The 21,874-nt window shown below is 38.6% G+C and overlaps 1 protein-coding gene across 2 annotated transcripts; it reads left to right on the top strand.

Annotated features, from left to right (window-relative positions):
* The first annotated feature begins 4,703 nt into the window (after positions 1–4,703).
* LOC113052659 (E3 ubiquitin-protein ligase RNF12-B) lies at positions 4,704–20,666 on the top strand. Of its 2 annotated transcripts, none has more exons than XM_026217063.1 (5): positions 4,704–5,104; positions 6,776–6,925; positions 13,616–14,000; positions 15,977–16,094; positions 20,275–20,666. In XM_026217063.1, exons 1-5 carry the CDS (start codon positions 4,772–4,774, stop codon positions 20,285–20,287), a joined length of 999 nt encoding a protein of 332 aa, XP_026072848.1. In that variant the 5' UTR covers positions 4,704–4,771; the 3' UTR covers positions 20,288–20,666. The 2 variants fall into 2 exon arrangements, with proteins under 2 accessions (XP_026072848.1, XP_026072840.1); XM_026217055.1 differs by lacking the exon at positions 20,275–20,666 and adding an exon at positions 17,337–17,539.
* Positions 20,667–21,874: the final 1,208 nt, after the last annotated feature.

The following is a 21,874-nucleotide window of genomic DNA, read 5'->3' on the forward strand; positions in this document are numbered from 1 at the left end:
TCAGCTGACGGTGACGTCAACACATGCTCCGCTAACTGAATTGTGGGTAGTGTTGTTTTTTCCGTGAGTCAGTGCTTTACGCGCTGAGGTAAACCGGGAAATTTGTGATTGATCGATATTCATTAAAATATTTATTAAAGGTATATAGCCTAGTTAGTAGTTTGTATAAACTGTTTAAGTAAGATAAAATGTAGAGTTTTTAGATATAATTATATATTTTTTTAAACAGGCTGTTTAATGCTCAGTCAGAGGTCATGAAAGCATTTACTGCTATATCAGTTATATATCAGCTATACCATAAATATTGTTACAAGACTAATTTAGTAAGTATAACGTTGTGTCTATATTCAGAATGTGTTAAAAATTGTATTTTACAAAGTGAATCTAAAGGTGTTTACACAACAATAATAGTACTAAAAACAAACGTCTTTCATTTGTGTTTTGAAAAATTTTGCTTACAAACGACAACATTGTCAAAATGGTCCCATTCACATGGATCAGTGAAAACTGCTAAAATCTAGGGCTGTCACCAACGATTATTTTGGTAATTTAATAATCGGTTGATTATTCTGACGATTAATTTGAATAATGGGATGATTATTATATTAATAAACTTTATTTCCAGACCCAGAGGGATCCATAGTACAATACAAAAAAACATACATAGAGAAAAAAAAAAAAAAAATCAAAAAAAAAAACACAATTAATAAATATACAAGAAGTAAAAATTAACCCTCCACAGTGTTCAGTGTCTAGCATACAGACATGTACACCATTGGTTCCACAGTCTGGACGAAAATCTTACAGAACTTCGTCTAGGGTTAGCCAACACAGCAATTAGATCATTTTTTGACTCAGACACCCTACCCATAAATCTAAACATTAAGTTACGCAAGACTGCAGCACAGGTAGGTACCCCAGCACTAACAAACATGGCTTGCACTGGAGTCTCTTGGGACTCTTAGCAGCAGCCTCATGCTGTCATTATAAGCCACTGTAAGCTTTCTAATGCTATCTTGCTTATAACGGCACCAAAGATAGGCAGTATACAACAGTGTACAGTATGTTCTAAAGAGTGAAATCTTCACAGGGACAGAGCACATACTAAACTTACGACACAACATGTTCGCTTGCACATACAGCTTACGACGCTGCCTATAAATATCCTTGTCATCAGACAGGTCATTTGCAATAATATGGCCAAGATATGTAATATCTGTGCATACATCAAGTACAGTACCAGATAGATAAAAATCAGGAAAATGAGAATGTTTATCATCTCTACTTCTTATAGTCATAATTTTACTCTTTTTTGGATTATACTTTATATCAAAATCTACCCCATACTGTGTGCATAGTCTCAAAAGCTGTTGTATACCAGCACTATATGGGCTAAAAATGACCAAGTCATCAGCGTACATTATAAATGTTTTGTTGTGGTAATAAAAATAGACCTAAGCAAACGTTAGCCTTTAAAATTACTTAAAATACAAATGTTATAGCAATGAGGAAATAATAATTAGTTCAAATAAAGTATCAAAAGAAAAGAATCATATGGTTTTATTGACCAAAACTGGTAAAATTAATGTATTATAAACAATAGTGCTAATGTACATTACAAATTTTAAAAAATGCATGAAGAGGATGCTAACAACCTGACGATTGTTTTTACACTTTACAGCGCACTCTAATCTTTGTTTATTATTGACTACATAAATAACATTTTACTCAAATTTATGGCGCAATCTAACTGCTAGTGTTAATAGCTCACAGCCCGCCTTGTACGGAGATTCTAAGAATCTGATTGGCTGGCTGTTTCATAGTGTACAGTCACTTTGGAAGCTCATTGGCTGTCGGGTGTACGAGTCGCTGTCCATCAAACTGAGAATCAATAGAACGTTACCAGAGAAAGAACGGTGCAGGTATTATTGGTTTAAATTATAATTTTTTTATTAATGCCAAAACACTTAATAACAAGCCTTTAACCACAACAATCTAAAAAACAATAGAGGGAAAAAAAGATAAAAGTAAAAAATAATTAAAATAAATGATTAAATCAAAGAACAACCAAATAACCAGAGGGCGGAAATTATACAAGGTTAAACATCGAAAGCATTTTTTTTTTTACTTTTGAATGACTTCTTGTTTTTTATGCCCATCAAAGATAAAACATAATAATTTTTAGCAACAGCCCAATAAACATTGTATGTGTCAAAATGATCATTTTTTCTTTTATGCCAAAAATCAGGATATTAAGTGAAGATCATGTTCCGTGAATATATTTTGTATTATTTCCTACCGTAAATATATCAAAACTTCATTTCTGATTAGTAACATGCATTGCTAAGAATTCATCTAGACAAATTTAAAAGCGATTTTCTCAAAATATATATATTTTGCAACCTCAGATTTCAGTTTTTCAAATAGTTGTGTCTCGGCCAAATATTGTCTGATCCTAATAAACCATACATCATTGGAAACCTTATTTATTCAGCTTTCAGAATAATTGTTTTGTGGTCCAGGGTCACACATATGTTTTATAATGATTTTGTAATCGTTATGTTTGTAGAAGAGTTTGGTCGATTCCTTCAGTTTTGTCCTGTTGATGTGGGTGGTTTGTGATGGGTCCGGCCCGCTCTGGGACAGGGATCCACATTGACCCTCTCGGGACGAGTGCGTGGAACGCTCTGGTGCAGGGTCACAAACGCTGGTGCCTGTTCCCCACCCACACTCCTCGAGAGCTCATCAAGGTGACCCGAGAGGACGGGGGTAACCAGCAGGACGAGGCCATCACCTGGTTCAGCCTCATCTATCCCCGAACACAACAGTCCACCTGGCCAGCCGAAACACCAACAAAATATCCAAATGTGTAATGTTGCATGAGTGTGTTTGTGGGAAGACTTCCTGTGTTGCCTTTGCTGATGTCAGGCTCTGGACAGGAAGCTTGACGTCTCCTCCTGTCCCAGTGCCAACATCATTAATCTGTGATCTGTGGTCCCTTTTCTCGCAAGATTAAGTCGCAGTATTTTAGATGGGAATTTGGATTTAAAATGTCTCTAAATGACTAAACTTTCAATTAGAAGCCCTTTACGCATGCACGATTAGCCCAATTCCTTCTGATTCTCTATTAATGAGTTTTATTAATGAGGAGTTTTTCTTTCATGACCCTTTCCACATAAGTGAAACCTATAGGAGGCGCTGTTGTTTATTTATTATTACAGTGCACAATGAGCCATGCAAAAGATGGGGGATAAGTTGGTCTGAGCGCTCATGTTTCACATTCTCATATCATTTCTCAGAGCTGTGGTTTTGAATTGCAAATACTAATGTTTAAGTGAATGGCCTGTACTCTTAGATGAAGCCTCTCATTCTCATCGCTCCAGATCTTCTGAGTTTTCTCTAGGAGATGTCCTTACTGAAGCTCCTCATGTTTCATATTCAGCACTGGCTCGGTCATGTGACCCCATGGTGTTGCTCAGATCACAACTAAATGAATACTTGTTTAATAAAGGTTTCTATGTATTTATCTTGGTGCAGTGTCTTTGTCCAGCATTTGCATGTTGTCCACTGGGCGTATTTAACTGTTCAGAGTGAGCACCCGGGCTGATTGTTATTGACCATTGCATGCCATAATTCCTCTTTTTACGTCATTCTGTTTATTTATGACAAGATCAGTTTAAAAGGGGGGATGCACAAAATACCAGTGCAATGTCTCTTATTCCAAATCGTTTGAAGAGGTAAAATATTTTTTTTTCAATACAGGATTGAAGATTAATTTCTAAATTAACATGTATTTGGGGTAACTTCCATTTAACTCAACTTTTAATATTAAATGATGCAACTTTCCCAAGGATATTTAAAACTATTATTTGCGTAATTTAAAAACGCATATGCATGAAAAAAACAAGGGTTATGTACTGCACAGTCGGATAAAATTCTACATATTTCTAAAAGATGCAGTGGTGTAAGTTTAGTAATGACATATTGTGAATTCCATCATATTTTCTCTTTTTCAAAACAGGAATAAAAGGACCATCTTTTGCACCTGTTTGGTCATTGCCTCTTTAATAAGGTGGTCTGTCCTGTAGGGAGTCTTGGTTGTGTCTCAAATCCTAATAACCTGCCTAACTACCATTCATGGGTAAAAACAAGAAGCAGCATTTGTAGAATCCTTAGTAGTACGTTTGATGCACGTTTATTTTTAGTTGTCCTCAAAATTCACATAAAAATTGACTTAAAATAAAATAATAATAATAATGAAGTCAAATATGCAAATTAAACTGACGTCAAAAACTTGACATGACTTTGATTGGATGTAAATTGAACGTCAAATATCTTGGCTTTCATATGAAACCAAATTTCAGTGTGAGATTAACATCCTATTTTACCACTGGAAGAAAATGTCGTAAACACAATTTAATATTATGTTACAGCACCTTAAGTCTATTTGACGTCCAGCTGATTTCCAGGTGCCCTCTGGGTTATTATTCATGCACTTGATTTATTCATAATTCAGATGTCTTGTTATTAAACAAATATATTATTTTAAATGTAACAAATACATAGGCTATTATTTTAATTATTGTAATGGTTCAGAACGCTGTATCGTTCGTCTTCTGGATCTCAGAGGCGCGTCATAGTACGCTCCCGGACTGCTGTATTTGTAGGCAGCTTACAAGGTTTTAACACACCCCCATCTCAGAAAGCGTCTGTGGCACGTGAGCTTGATGAGCTCTCTAACGGGACGAGCTCGAGGCGCTCTCTAATCCGCATGCCACAGCCACCATCAACCTTTCAAACTTACATTTCCATCAAACTCCGACCACTACAGCAGGCAATCATGACTATCGACGCACCCGTTATTCTGTCCGCACTTTTCTTCACGATTATTGCCATTATAGTTGCGTCGGCGTTCCTGGCGAAGAAACCTGCGCAAAAGAAAGAGCAGAAACAGAAACAACACGAGGAGAGATCCGAGCGGGTTTCTGAATATCACCAGCCCAGAGTAGAGCAACCAGCTCCAGTTCAGAAGGAGCTGATTACTGAAGAGAAAAGAGAAGAAGTCGTTCCTGAAGCCGAAGTCGTCCTCCAAACACCTGGACAGGTAGATGCGCGCGCTGCTCTTCACGCGCACCTTGCTTACAATTTCTCTCTTTATAATGGTCATTGATGATAACGAATGCAGTAATGTGTTTTCCCCCCTTATTTGTATTAAAATAAGCTCAACGCTTCACAATTCTAGTCGGTTGTAAACTATGTAGGGGAAAGTTATTTTTAAAGTAATGCATGTCAGTATTACTAATTGTTACTTTTATGGAAAGTAATGTGTTATGTTACGTTTGCACTACTTTTTCTCATCTGGGCTGGGCTTGCTTGATTGGTTTTAAATATCAAAAACTCTATTTTTGGCAAATGTAAAAGTCCTTAAATGAAATGAATTGGCTGGCTGTGGACTCTCTAGTCAAGTCATGTTTATTTATATAGCGCTTTTAACAATACAGATTGTGTTAAAGCAACTGTAAGGTATTATTAAGGAAAATAGTGTGCCAATAATGACAAAGAACTCTAGAACAGAATTCAGGAACTGCACAAAGTAATCTCTTTACTTCACATGGTATTCTTTACTTTAACATTCATTAAATGTAGAAATGGTGTCACTCCAGTGAAGAAGATCCAAACATGACTTGAATAATGTGAATTCTTGTTTGGAGCAAAAACAACTTGAAGATCTTTTCAAAACCGTAAGCAGATGGCCGTTTTGGCCTGGAGTAGCTATAGAATGTTTCTCTGCTCAGCCTCACACTAGCAAACATTATAGACTTCAGCAGAGGTTTGACCTTTCATGTGAGCACACGTCTGGTCTCGTCTCAGAATGTGCTCACCGCAGCACAACTCAAGAGTTTTGGACATGGCACACTCCAGGGCCCTTCTATATACAGCTTCGAACATATATCCACTATATTTAAGTGTATATTGTATAACATAGTGCTGTTGAGAGCTCAAGGAGCCTTGAGCACAGGTGTGTGTGACACTAGCGAGCACATGATCTTCAGTGAGCACTCTTGAGGGGCTGAACATGAGCCTCAGAGATCCAGTCTTACTAAACCGAGTGTGAGGTTCACTTTGGTGGACTACATGATTACATTCATACTTTAAAACAATAGTCCATATTCTGGTTATGGCTTTATTTTGGAAAACCAAGGTTTACATAATCCACAGCTATTGGAATATTCCTGTATTGGTGTAATAAAAATGTGTGCCCTCCTTGTACCAATAATGTATTCCAGCAATAGCTTGATTTTTTTTCACTACTTTTCTGTATGTAATATCACCTGGATTTATATATTTTTTGTAAATCTTATATCTAAAATGTTTGTTTATGGATATGGTGAATGCATTTTTTTATATGACCAAAAAACTTGCATATGCAAGATTTAAAAAAAACGAAACCATAATATTGTCTGAATGATGACATAATCAGAATATGAGCAAAATCTGATTAATATCGGAATATTCTTGTATCAGAAAATTCTGGTTTTGATTTTGGTTGGGTTCCCTTACTTTTTGGAACCAGTTCTTTTATTTTATAATGGATGGATGGATGAATAATTCTTATTTTTTGAACATGGAACTTGTTCCATTTCTCAATCCTCTAGTCATGATTTTTCAAACTCTGATAACATATTAGTATAAAGTTAGGTTTTCATATGCAACCACACTGAAAACACAGTGTATCCTTGCTTTTTTCTGAGCTTCATTCTCTTTGCTCAAAGAGGCAGAGGTAAAGGCTGAAGAGGAGATCACTGTTGAGCCGAAAAAGGAAGAGCCCGCTGCAGTCGCGCCTGTAATTGAGGAAGTTGGTGTTGTAGAAGAAAACCCTGGAGTTGAACCTGAGGTCATCCCTGTGCAAGAAACCCCTGTCCAGGTAAAGATGCGTGATCTGATGTACTTGTTCACAGCATATAGATGTGTATAACAGCTAGACGAAACAACTATCAGTTCTTTTAGTAATTTTGTGTTTGGTGTCATGATGGGGTTGTTTTAGTGGGATGATGGTGTTTTGTCTTTGTGAGAAACATTAGTCCACCTACTGCTCCAATCCTGTCCATTCAGTACTGCAGGAGACCCTCTGCTATCCATTACATAGTGTTATGTAACTTTACTTTTCTGCCTCCCCTGCAGCCAGACTAAATAACCATGAGGGCGTCAAAATTACAGGGAGAGCCAGGCCAAATTTTGTCTAGTCTCCCATAGCCAGACTTCAGACTAAATGCATGAAATCTGGTCCGCATTGCAGCTCATTCTGGCTGAGAATCACCCTCCAAAGTTGACAAGGGCCTCTTTTTTTACATTTAGGGGCAGAATAATAGACAAGCATGGGGGGGGGGGGATCGGGTCAAATAATGGTAAGTCAGTCACAGTGAATGGTTACACTTCTTCTGCAGTTAGTGTATTTATGAATTTATGAATGTCTTGATATATGTGAAAGCTCTGGATATATTTATGATATGTTACTCATTTATTGAGGCTATAAAGCATATTTACATTATCTTGATCCCAGTTCCCGCCAGGCCATATATTTTGACATGAGTTCATTTCTAGAAAGAAGGGCTCGAATTTCACCATGCTTTGCACTGAGCCTTTGGATTGACTGCAGGTTTCGTGTTCCTTCATGACTCCGTTCATTGTTTATCTGCTATTTTTGCATGACATGCTTCATTATCAGATCTTATGTTCTGCTGTTGGATAGAAAACCATTGCCACCGAGTATGCAGTGCACCCAAGCCTCATTTTTAAGCATCTGGACCAGTTAAAGGAACGTTTATCCAAATGACAATCACTTCAAGTACAACAGAACAAGTTTCCAAAGTGAAGCGTATATGACCTAAATCACACTTGCTTCAGGGGCTGATTCATTGAGTCAATTTTAGGTTTATCTTTCTTCTCATTTCTGTTTGCTCTCTTTCTCCCACAATTCCTTCTCTCAGCTCCTCAAATTTCCTGTGTTCGACGTGTTTTACCTTCCTTACATGGCAATGTGTATAAAGAGGGAAAGCCTCAAAGAGGAAAGCTGTACCAATCTGCCCTGAGGTGCCGCCAACAAGAATTCAACTCCGGATGTAGTCTGCAAAAGAATGTCCTCCAATGCTAACCCTGCTTCTGTTATTTGGGCTGGAACATGACTTGTGAACGAGTGGCTGAACTGCAAAGATGTCCGTGTTAAAGATGCAGACCATGAGCGTCTGAAACAGGGCGAGCGCTCAGGAACATTCCTCAGCACTTTGGTTCTGTCTCTTAACAGCTGCTTGGACAGGCTTTTTCCGGACTTTGCTTGGTTTGGAATTCTGTCCTGTTGCGGTTAACTTCCTTTTCCAGTGATCTGTGCAAACACTGGCTTGATTGATTTCTTCTAGGTGGGAGTTTAACTTGGGTATCCCAAGACTGTCAACAGTTGTATTGGTTAATGTTTTTATGTCCACAAATGATATATGCAGCCAAGTTTCCACATAGCCTTCCAATTGAGGGCAACTAAATCTAGATGGTCAATTCCAATGCAAAATTCTGTTTTAAATGAGCTGCCTTCTTAGACTGCATTGTAATTAATCATATTTGTGTTCCCATTGAGTTCTGGAAGATCGGCTGCTTAATAATGCTTTCCACTTCAAATGGACTTTACTTTGAAAGGCTAATCACACAACTGTGTGCTTACGCTAGTGCACACACACACAAAAAACCAAAGTATCCTTGGGCCTTAAGGAAGCTCACTGTTTTTTGGAACCCATCTAACAATCCCTGTCTTGCCCTTTCAGTCAAAAGTGGTGATGTCTCTTAACTAAACAATGACGTAGTATAGTATGCTAGTTATGCAAGTAGGCTGGCCATACATGATGACTATGGCCTTATGACACAATGGCCTTTTTGTGAGAATTCAAAGCAGAGCCAAGGGGTTTGTGGAGATTTCATTCAGTGCAAATGCTTTCCATCATTGACACAATAAGAGCTTATTCCAGTCAAGATGCTTTGGCCCACTGCATCAAATAAGATGAAAGTGAAGTGAAAGTGAAAGTGAAAGTGAAAGTGAAAGTGAAAGTGAAAAGTGAAAGTGAAGTGACATTCAGCCAAGTATGGTGACCCATACTCAGAATTTGTGCTCTGCATTTAACCCATCCGAAATGCACACACACAGAGCAGTGAACACACACACACACACTGTGAGCACACACCCGGAGCAGTGGGCAGCCATTTATGCTGCGGCGCCCGGGGAGCAGTTGGGGGTTCGATGCCTTGCTCAAGGGCACCTAAGTCGTGGTATTGAAGGTGGAGAGAGAACTGTACATGCACTACCCCCACCCACAATTCCGTCCGGCCCGAGACTAGAACCCACAACCCTTCGATTGGGAGTCCAACCCTCTAACCATTTGGCCACAACTTCCCCAGATGTTAAAGCATTCAAAATTATTAAAGTGGATCTTCATTATTTTCTTGCTGGAAATATGGAAATTAGGAAGTGAAGAGCATTTGAATAAGGTCATTGAATAAATTGCATTGCATCTCATATAGATTTGCCATCATCCACTGATAGAGGATCTGAGATGAAAGTTAAGCCTGCGATGGCGTTGTATATCCTCAATGGTTGCTCACGCTTTCTAAGAGCATCAGGGGCTAATGGACTGTTGGCAGTCATCACCGCGAGGAGGAATCCGTCTCAGGCTGCCCTAATTCACTCAGCGCCTTTGAGTTTGTCTCGGGACAGAGTGCTGCTGGACATTAGGGGACTTTTTTTGGAATAAAAAATGAGATGTTGATCTCGTAATGTAAATTTAATACTTTTAGCTCTAAATATGTGGTAAAAGGACACACTTGTGACCTCACATCAGTTAGAATTCTGTGCCATCTCAGAATTTTTGATGTGTTCTAATAAATTACAACAGAAATAATGTCCAGCCATTTGTAGAAGAAAAAAGGGCAAAGGTTAAAAAAAAAATAGTGTATTACGGTATACACTATATGGACAAAAGAATTGGTCCACACTTCTTAATTACTGAATTCAGATGTGTCAGCTATTATTGCAAAGTGGAAGCGTTTCAGGCAGAAACAACAATTTTGAACAATTCTATGCTTCGGACTTTGAGAACAGTTTGGGGAAGGCCATTCCAGAGTTAAAGCAAGGCCCATAAACACATGGTTTGGTGTGGAAGAACTCGACTGGAGCCCTGACCTCAACCCCATCAAACACCTTTTGGGTTGAACTGGAACGAAGATTGTGAGCCAGGCTTTCTGGTCCAACATCTGGATGACTTGGCAAAAATTCCCACAGAAACACTCCAAAATCCCTTGGAAAGCTCATTCTGATTGTTTGTTGAAACTGAAGTCTGAGTTAAACTTGTTTTCTGTGGTGAACAACAGCATGTTTAATGCTGACGCTAGAGCTTAACTTGAACCTGGAATGTTCCGTTTAATGTGCCAAGTTTCTACATTGCTCGTCAACCATAAACAGTGTAAAGATGGTCTAATGAACAATTTAATATTTGTACTGGTATTATTATGATAATATGTGTCTTGCCATGGTGCCTAAAAACCTTTAGCTTTTGGGGGCAACTAAAAATGTGAGTTTTTAAGTTTCACTGATGAAGTTTAATTATTGGCCTTTTTGCATTTGATTCTGCTGTACTTGGTGCGTTTGGCTCTTTTCTTAACTGTGGAATCCAGTCGCAGATTCTATTTCAGCAGTTTGTCAGTGGGATTTGAGGGTTACTTCACACTCATCAGAAATGTATCGGTGCGGTTGTGTGAGATGAAATGCACCATCTGCTGGTGGCCAGCCGATGCCAGAATTCTTGAAGTGAAAAAAGTTTGGTTTCAGAGGGTTGTTATTCTGGTAGCAGCTGTCTTGTCGTGTTTAGCCATGCATTGTTTTCATCCAGTGGATAATAAAATGCACTAAAACAATCTCTGGAGGGACCTGAGTCTTAGAAACTGCATAGCAATGATCTTGTAACCACTCGGAAAACTTGTGGTTTTCTGTTTGTATTGCTGTCATTGTTATTGTCATTCTCTTTGTTCTCTTCTCTTATTGTCATTCTCTGTTGTCAACAACACACTTGTTGTTGGCATTCTGTGTCACCTAATCTAATAATGGCACAAATCTACAGGTAATCCTAAATTGAACCCCTCTGGATAACCGTAATCCCTGCAGACTCCAATTCAATACAGTCTCCACGTTGCTTTTGTATGGTGTAAGGTGGAGCTGAAGAACGATTGAGGCCATGTCACAGAGTGTGATAGTATTAGGCATTAGTATTGGTTGCAAATTCAAATAAAACAATCTATTTTGCAGATTTTTTTTTATCCCCTAACAAGTGCTAAGGCAGCAGTCACTTGGTGATTGGAAAGCTTGCACACCAGTTTCTCACAGGCTTCTGGGAGTGTATGTAAGTGATTGAGTTAAGCGCTTTCATGGTCAGCAGAAGCAGAGAAGTGGGTTTGGATGAGGATTAGTCTGAAGTAGTAGCTTTGTCCCCTTGTCATGGACAGGTGTGTGTGGGTTAAGGCATGAGAGGAGGGACGACAGACTACAGCTGTCATGCTGACACTCTACACCAGCCACAAATTGTTTTGTTTTGGGTTGTTGGTTTTGTTCCGTTTCTGATTGCAGTAAAGTAATAAACATTGGATTAATTCAAGATCATTTCCCCCAAGCCACCTCATGTATCCCTGTTAACCTGAATTAAAACTACTTGTCTGATTGATCCTATTCTATCTCATCTTCAAGCCATTTCTCCTGCCGTTGTACCTGCACTCACTCACATCAACACATCCTTGCCACTGGTTTGCTCTGCATTTAAATAGGCACGTATAAACCCTCAACTTAAGAAACCCACCCTTAACCCACTTCTTGTAGAGAACTACAGACCAATTTCCCGTCTTCATTTAATTTGCAAAAACACTTGAACGAACTGTTAAACCAAGTCTCTGCCTTTTTCACTCAGAACAACCTCCTTGTTGACACCAACCAGTCTGGTTTCAGAAGTGGAAAATCAATCGAGACTGCCTTGCTCTCAGTTGTTAAAGCCCTAAGACTTGCAACAGAAGATTCCAAATTTTCAATACTTGCTGGATCTGTCCGCTGGCTTTGACATAGTTAACAATCAGATCCTCCTGTCAACCCTACTGTCAAAGGGCATCTCATAAACCACACTCCAGTGGTTTGAGTCTTATATCTCTGATCTCCTTAAAAGTATCTTGGAGAGCTGAGGTGTCCAAGTAACAGCATCTAGTTAGCTACTGGGGTGCCCCAGGGCTCAGTTCCTGGACCACTTCTCTTCTCTGTCTATATGGCATCATTAGGTTCTGTCATTCAGAAACATGGCTTTTCATATCGCTGATGATGCTTAACTCTACCTTTCATTCCATACTGATATTTCGACGATAGCTGCTCACATGTCAGCATGTTTAACAGTTCTTGTTGGATGACAGACCATCACCTTCAACTCAACCTTGCCAAGACAGAACTGCTTGTGGTTCCAGCAAACCCATCGTTTCATCACAATTTCACCATCAAATTAGGAGTTATGATTGATGATCAGCTGAATTTCTCAGACCACATTGCTAAAACTGTCCGGCTTCATTCAACATCAAGAAGATCAGGCCCTTTCTTTCAGAACATGCTGCACAACTCCTTGTTCAAGCTCTTGTTCTGTCCAGGCTGGACTATTGCAATGCCCTCTTGGCAGGTCTTCCAGCCAGCTCTATCAAACCTTTACAATTAATCCAGAACGCGGCAGCAAGATTAATTTTTAATGAGCCAAAAAGAAAACACGTCACACCTCTGTTTATCAATTTGCACTGGCTACCAATAGCTAATTGCATAAAATTCAAGATTTTGTTTGCCTACAAACCCACCACTGGCTCTGCACTCCTTTACCTAAATTCATTACTTCAGACTTATGTGCCCTCTAGAAACTTGCATTCTGCAAGTGAACATCACTTTATTAAGCCATCCCAAAGAAGCACAAAATCACTTTCACAGACTTTTAAATGGTATGTTCCCTCCTGGTGAAATGACCTGCCCAACTCAATCAAAGCAGCTGAGTCCTTTAGCCATCTTCAAGAATCGACTTAAAACACATCTCTTCCATCTTTATTTGACACTCTATCTCTGGCATGCACTATTCTAATGCCCTTTTTAGACTTGCACTATTCATTTACTAACTGCTTGTTTTATAAAAAAACAACTAGGTTCTTATTGTATTATGTTTTCTTTTAATTTATTTTACTGTTAATGGAAGCAAAAAAGGCCTCCAACACTAGCTCTCTCTATTCTTTTTATATTCTGTTTTGTTTTAATTTATTCTTTTATTTTTATTCTAAAAACAAGAACAAAAAAAAACCTTGCTGTGTGCACTGCGTTAAGTTGAGGCTTGCTATAGCACTTTTATATCATTGCTTTCTTGATATATTGATTGCTTCCATTGTCCTCGTTTGTGAGTCACTCTGGATAAAAGCGTCTGCTAAATGACTAAATGTAAATTTGAATTCACTACGCCTTATATTTACAGTATTATCAGCTGCATCTAAATGACTGCTATTCTTTCTCTCTATCTGATCTCTACAGGCAGCCCCAGAGCTTGAGCCCGAGCCTGTACCTGAAGAAGTCGTACCATCAGCACCTGTAGAAGAGCCCGTTCCTGTGCCAGAGCCAGTGCCTGAGCAAGTACCCACCTCGTCACCAGAACCAGTGGCTGAACCAGTGAAGGAGTCTGTCCCAGAACCAGTGCCTGAACTAGTCCCAGAGGTGCCCATTCATGAACCAGCATCTGAAACCACCCCAGAACCAGTATCAGTGCCTACCCCAGAACCACTTCCTGTTCCAAACCCTGAAACCGAGCCTGCACCCATCACAGAGCCACTGTCCTCAGCAGCTCCTGAAGAAGCGCCTGTGCCCATCCCTGAGACATCACCAGCAGCTGAATCCCTTCCAGAAGTCCTACAGAATACTGGTACGGATGCATCAGTGCTACACCGGGTGTAGTTTTTGTACTCTTTTTTGGGAACAATCCTGCCATTACAGCAGGGATGAAATTAGCACCCGCTACCAGCCAAATGCGGGTGATTTTGTGTTTTGGCGGGTAAACTTGCTTCACCTACCGGCCACCATGGCGGGTAAATAAAAGTAGCATAATGTTTCACTCGGCCGGAGGACAAAAAAGTTAAGTTCCATCCCTGGTGTGTGTACAACATGCAATAAAGTGTAATATCATCTGAAGTAGCTCCGTGGAGAAAGGCGGTGTAAACCGGGCTCGAAACGGCGCCGTTGTTTCCAGTACAGTGTTTGCAGCTGAAGTTAGTGCCGCCGGCGGAGTGATATATTTGTTTTACAATACATTTTATAGCACGCGCTTATGATATACAAGAAGAGTTGAATTTCCCAGACAGCAAGCAGTTTCGGCCCAGATCTGGCCCACATTTGGCTCGCATGGATTTCACGCAGGCCAGATGTGGGCCAAACAGCTTGCTGTCTGGGTTGCTATCGCCCACAAGTTTCCACATACTGTCGCGTCTCTGTCAAACCCCGGTAAGTTAATTTTCCTCTAGCATTCTTCAATGTTTTAGATTATATAGAGAGTTTGTGTTTATCTTATTGTTTTTAACTGCATAATTAAGCAAACTAACAAACAGTACTATCGGTCGCGTGTCTATAATTGCTGTCCGGGGATGCATTTTATTTCCAGTCTTCAAGTACTTTTTCAGAAGTTAGCTCTGTGGCTAGTAAGTTGTTACGCTGTTCATTTGTTTTTTGTAGAAACAACAGTGTATCGCTACACATGTTTGACAGCTCTGGCGTGACGAGTGGACAAAAAAGTTAATTTCCATTTCCATACAAGTGACCCTGTGAAGAATGCTGGGTAACACTGTTTTACAGTGTCCTTGTAACACATGTTAAATGTACTTACTATAGAACTAACAGTAAATTACTAAACCAGTAATTAGTAATAGTAAACCAAGCTATAATCCTAAAACTACAGTAACTATGTGCTTATGTGCACATTAATTTGAATTAAAACAAGGACACTTTAGAAATGAAATATATTCGAATACTGCATTTATATAAAGATTTTTTTATACACTTCCTCCAGGTCACTTGGTTCCATGGTTAATGTAGTTAACAAAAATATGTGTGTGTGTGTGTGTGTATTATATATTATTTATAATTAAATTATAAAATAAAATAAAACATAATGCAAAAAATCAAATAGAATCTATTGTAATTTGACATTCTGAAGGGTAAATCATTTATATTTTCACTTCTCTCTCATGCATTGAGATGGTTTCTTCAGATCCTGGCTTCTTCCTCCAGTCCTTCTTGTCATATCTGCCTGTGTCTTTCTGAGCGAGTGTTTTGAGAGCAGGGCTGTGAGTGCTCACAGAGATAAACACTCATAGGTCGACCCACTCAAACACACTGGAGCTTTGTGCCCTGCGGGTGTAAACTGACGCCAGTGTGTAACTGGGTCCCGCTCACAAACTTCCTTTGTCCTCCCAGCAGTACATTGGGCTCCAGGTTACAGATACAACCCTTGTTTCCAAAAGACCAGTGTTTCTTGGGCAAAAGCATGTCAGTTAATGAATTACATCATCAACAGAGCTAGTTTCAGCAGCACAGATCTGAGGTGTGTGAAACAGGCGTCAGCCGCCAACCACCAACCGTGCCAATGACTTGACAGGCCTGCAAGTGGATTAGACCTGGGAGGATGGTAATCTGGGTTAGGAACGGGGCGCAGCGTCACAGAAAATGTTCTGGCCTTCCTGTCGTGTTGTCTGATCCGTCACAACAATACAGACACTTGTCCTAGCCCTATTTCTAGCCCTATTCTGACAGCGATTATGTGAAGCCGAAATATTTTTCAATCAATGTAAGAGTCAACCTGATCACTAATCGTCAGGTAAATGTTAAATCCGATATGGTCTCTTTCAGATGTGGCAGCTGCTTTGGTGACAGACGAGGTCGAGACCTCTGCAGCCCTCCCCGGAAATAAGAGGACCACCAAGTTTGAGAAGAGAATGACCAAGGAGGAGACGGATGAGGAGCAGAGGTCAGTATCTTAGCTTTCTCCCGCCCAACAGCTTCTCCTAATGACACAGCAGTCAAATCAACATTTCACTGTTTTGCATTTCATATGTATATCTAAAATCAAATGTAATAAAATACCAAATGATGTGTGTTTTAGAGCTGTGTGTTTTATGGTGAGATTATACTTCTAATGGTGACAACAATAAAGCCTGTGCTGTTTGTTGTAGTTTGGAGCATGTCCAGTCGATGTGTTGTGAGGAAGGTTTTTGTTGTTGTATTTCTGGGTCATTTGTAGCGGGGGAGCACAGGGCCCACTGTGTGTGTTTGGATGAGGAGGGAGACACTGGCGGGGGCTCAAGGTCTGTCTGGAGGTTCAGGCAGTTTGTTTGCTTGATAAGACATAGATTGAGCGTCGGGGGATCTAAAATAAAAATAACACGTAGGCTACACTTTACTTGGACAGTCCACTTTAGACATTCGACTAACTATGGGGGTGTTTACATGACACAACTGAAAACGTATATGTGTTTAGGCCATTCATTTACAGGACAACAGTATTTTGAGAGTTTAAAATTGCGAACATTTGAAACCGGGTTTTAAAGCGCTAGTTTTTGAAAGCTGCATTGTTGTCATCTCCTTGTAAACTGCAACAAACGTGAATGTGTGAGAACTGTGACATTATGTGCGTGTGTGTTTAGTGTTTCTTTACAAAGCCACATCGCCATCTATTGGCCGGGCATGCATAAAACAATGCCTTTTTTTGATTTGTCTATTTTGAGGGTCCATGTGAAATGTGATCGATTTGACGACAATTGCATCACATGAATAAATGACATTATAAAATATATTACAATAGACAATAGCAATAAGATTTTAATAGCGTTTCACAACATTTCTGTTTTCACTGCATTTTTTATTAAATTGATGCAACCTTGATAAACAAGTTGTCTTTCAAAGATATTAAAACAAACTTACTGACCCCATACTTTTGAACGCTGTTGTACATTTCCTGCATATTTGTGTTAGAAAGGGAGTTTACATGTGCAACAAATAATTATACATAAATAAAAAGTGGAATTTAAGGGCACAATAGGTGGATCCTTAAAAAGAACCAAGCCACTGTCTGCTAGTGCATGTACATTCAGTCGGTGATTTGAGATGATTTCTACCGTTCCCACTGGCAGAAGTGCGTGTGTGTGTGTGTGTGTGTGTGAGATTAGCAGGAGGACGTGATGTCCTCTGCTCCTGCCCTTTATCTCCGCAGGATAGAGTTCACAAATGACTTTACAGCTCTTTAAACAACAGCAGGCAGTATGTCTGTGTCAGGCCTCTGGTAAGGTATCGTTTACTTCAGTTTGACCCCTGACACCCCCCACAGTCCCTGTGCTGACACATCTCCCCCCTTCCACTCTCTCTCCTGATTCAGTGACCGTTCATGTCCTCACATGTTCAGTTACAGTAACACTTCACCCACAAATAACATTCGGTCATGTGCTAGCCATGTTGTCTCAACCCTGTTTGAATTAGTTTGTGTGTTTGTAGATTCACTCTTTTTTTTTTTTTAAGTCTTCATTCGTTTGTTTGCTTGCTTGCTTGTAAAATCAACATTTTCACAATTTACAATTTAGAAATCTTTTCATTCCTTTCTTTCATTTATTCCTTGTTTATGTAAAGTCACAATGGATTTTATTTATAACGTGACTGTTTATTTAGTTGAAGGGTCACAATTTACTTATATATTTTTAAAGTCAGTGTATTTGTTTGAAAGTTTATTTATTTGTAAAGTCACAAATAATTAATTGTCCTTTTGGAGCTTGGAGCTGTATAAATCTATCCACATGTCTTATGCGGAAAAGAGAAGTTATATACATTGTGTGTGTGTGTGTATATATGTGTGTGTGTGTGTGTGTGTGTGTGTGTGTGTATATATATATATATATATATATATATATATATATATATATATATATATATATATATATATATATATATATATATATATATATATATATATATTAGGGGTGTAAGGGTTCACAAAATTCACGGTTCGGTTCGATACGATACACTGATGTCACGGTTCGGTTCGATACGTTTTAGATACAGCAAAATGTAAAAACATCTCAACTTTTCAGAATGCCGCAAGCGCACCGCGGGTCATGTGACAAGAACCAACCAATCAGCTTCATCCTTTCCCGTAACAACGTTGAGAGCTCAGCCAAGATGAAGGAACAGCTGATCATAGTTGTATATGGATTGCAATTTTGAAATAAATTTAGTAGCAGAGCTACTGCAAGCGATTTTTAGAGCTGCAAATCCATTTATCCTTCGCTGAAATTTCCGCGTCTCATGGAGAGAGCACGTCATTGTTGCTTAGCAAAGACAGACGCCTCATGAGCGCTTCTGCCCGAGCGCTTTGGAAAGGAGGAGAAAGACGCGCTTAGCGTTTTCCATGCGTTTTTAGGCACGATATGTGAACGGCCCCTAAGGCGCTCGCTCACTCAGCACGCGCTGAAGGCTCGTTGCAAAATGTCGAATGCATTTAACAGACCAGAAATATAAGATCCTAAAATAACCAACAGGTCTGGTGTTTGGGTTGGATTCCCTGTAAGCTATAGTGTCTAAATGCTGCAGGGATAGTTTGCTGCGTGCATGTTTCTCCTTTTTTTCGTCTTTTCCCAGATAGTACTGACGCATATATCCCAGATATTCCCGCTGGTGTTTTTTTTTTTTTTTTTGTATTCCCGCTGGTGTACCCTGTCATGTTGCAGATGCGACATACCGTTGTTTTTTTATCCACCACTCTCTTGCCATCACCATTATAGCTTAAAGGGAATCCAAAGTGCACCCAAACACCAGACCTGTTGGTTATTGGAGGATCTTCTCATTTCTAGTCTGTTAAACGCATTGGCTATTTTGCAACGAGCCTTCAGCGCGTACTGAGTGAGCGAGCGCCTGCTGAGTAGCCTAACATAAACATATAAGATGGTGTTTTTTTCTTCTTCGGGAGTGTCAGGGGCGTTGCCTGTTACGTTGTTTGGGTTATTGGGCTACCATGTTAAACACATATCATTATATTTCTCTCTCTCTTTTTTTTTTTTTTTTCAAATATTATTAATTACTCCAACGAACCGTTCGGTATACATAATGCGTACCGCGTACCGAACCGAAAGCGTCGTACCGAACGGTTCAATACGAATACGCGTATCGTTACACCCCTAATATATATATATATATATATATATATATATATATATATATATATATATATATATATATATATATATATATATATAGTATTAATAGCTAGTCAGACTTTCAATGGACAACACATGATGCTACTTTGAATATTTAGCAAAATAATAATGAAAGCAAGCAAAGTATAGCTTTAATTGTATATAACTATATAATAGTGTGTTAATAATAATGCATTTGGATACTAAAGCCTGCACACTTAAAAATGCCTCAATGTCATTATTGCATTATTAGTGCAAGCGTCTGGTCATATGTATTGTGACACGTTATGATGGTGAAACGTTAGTGGATTATGTTGAGAATAGGAAAGCTCCTGTGGCATTTGAGTACGTGTTTTGTTTTTTATGTATTTTATCAAGATGATGCAAGATGCAATGACTTTCAGACACTTGAAGATGTGGCTCAGGGGTTTTTTCTGTTGTTTTTCTGTTGCTGAAGTAGCATTAAATGTCATTAGGAGGATAAATCCTGTCTTGTTTTCTGACTGGAGACTTCCTGACTGTGTATCTTTGCATGTGTTTTTATATTTTATAGTTTGTAAGTCACAGCAGCACATCCTCCAAATCATTTGAAATGGCGGTAGAATTGAGCCACGGTGCTTTCTGACTCAATGTGATGCTCTACTAGTGTCCTGCATTAAACAAATAGTTCACCCAAAAATAAATCTTTGCTTAAAACGTACTCACCCCCAGGATGTCCGAGATGTAGATGAGTTTGTTTGATCATGGGAACCGATTTGGAGAAGTGTAGCATTATTACATCACTTGCTCTGCAGTGAATGGGTGCCGTCAGAATGAGAGTCCGAACAGCTGATAAACACATCACAATAATCCACAAGGAATCCTCCAGTGAAAAGTCGTCTCGTCTGAATGAGGAGAGAAATATGCACAAACCGAGCAACATCTGAGGCTCTGTCTGATGATGGATATTCTTTTGTTTGTGTTTTTCAGAGATGCCGAGTGAGCAGAAGTTAAGGGAAGATGCGCTCCCTCTAACGGACCTTGAGGACCTTCAGGGACTTCTCTGTTTGACTCTCTCTGAAACTTACCATCGTGCTTTTAGTCTCTTTCCCCTTTGTTTTCTGCCTGTGAATAACTTATTAAAGCAAAATGCCAAAGAACATAAGATTATTTTATTATATATGTTATTCTATGAAAGGTTTATTTAAACAGTAATTACGTATTTAATCTACACTGAGCTAGATTTAATTATCACTGTGATGTTACAGTTTACATTAAGTTCATTTAGTTTGTTTTGGAAACTTTTGTTTAAATGAAATGGAGGGATAATGGTGAACCAGTGATTCTGATTTATTTTATTTGATTTCTTTTTTATATGACATGAAATAATCTTGTGCCTTTGAGCATCATGCGTTCTTTAGTCAGCCAATCAGCATTAAGACTCATCTTCTGAGAGACCACGCCCCCTTGTGGACACACACAGCTATGACATCACGCAGTCAGACATGTACATGATGAGATTTAGAAACCATGTGAATTTTGTTGTTGTTGTTTCGGAATGTTATGTAATATATATATATATATATATATATATATATATATATATATATATATATATATATATATATATATATATATATATATATAATAATAAAAATAGGTGAATCTCATTAAACATTTTATGAGTGACATTTCATGCCAGAATTAGAGAATGGAAAATTATAATTTGCATAAAGAAAAGTAAAGCCTATTAGAACAATGATCTTTTTTCTTGCAAAAAAATGCTACCATGTGAGAATTGTTTTTTTTTTTTCGGCATTATTTTAAGGAGAATATAAATGTTTTTTTGTTTTTTGTCAAATGTGACTGATAGGGTTTCTTGAGATTCCCCTTAATGGCTTTTGTAATATCAATAAAGAGCCAAATTTGATGAATGTCTGTTGTGGCATTATTTCCTATGATGATACACTGTACATAACGTAAAGAAACCGTGAACATAAATAGAATTTGAAAAGGAATTTCATTCAATTAAAGGCATAGTACACCCAAAAACTAACATTATTTTCATAATTCACTCATCCTCATATTCCAAACCCGTCTGAGTGTCTTCTTTTGAAAACAAAAAGAACACTGTTATTGATTTCCATAGTATTTTTTATTTCATACTTTGGAAGTCAATGGCTACCAGCAACTGTTCGGGTTACCGGTATTCTTCAAAATATATAATTTTGTATAAAAGAAAAAGAGTTCTATACTCTAGGTTATCTATTTGATAAAGTGGATGATGACAAAAATGATGTTTTTTTTTTTTTTTTTTTTTTTTTTTTGGTGAACTGTCCCTTTAAGAGCTTTCTGAACTGAACTGAGGCCTTGGTAAATGATCAGGACTCCAGACAGCTGAGTGTGTGTGATCTTCTTGTACCTTTCTTTCTTTCTTCCTATATACTGTTGTGTTTGTGTTTCACTTTAAAGAGAGGTTATCCTTCAACCCTAAAATGTAAGCGTCTCCACATGATCACTGCAGAACTCTTGCAGCATGAAGCTGTGTTCCCATGATCATATATCAGTTAAACTTTTCACTCGTTTTCAC

This window comes from Carassius auratus, chromosome 3, assembly GCF_003368295.1.
Source record: "Carassius auratus strain Wakin chromosome 3, ASM336829v1, whole genome shotgun sequence".
Taxonomy (NCBI): Eukaryota; Metazoa; Chordata; class Actinopteri; order Cypriniformes; family Cyprinidae; genus Carassius; species Carassius auratus.

Bases quoted from the DNA above. Each gene is read 5' to 3' on its own strand.
- LOC113052659 (XM_026217055.1), top strand. From the start codon at position 4,772: ATGCCACAGCCACCATCAACCTTTCAAACTTACATTTCCATCAAACTC. The intron at 5,105-6,775 runs GTAGATGCGCGC...TTGCTCAAAGAG, and splicing joins TCCTCCAAACACCTGGACAG to GCAGAGGTAAAGGCTGAAGA. The intron at 14,001-15,976 runs GTACGGATGCAT...GGTCTCTTTCAG, and splicing joins AGAAGTCCTACAGAATACTG to ATGTGGCAGCTGCTTTGGTG.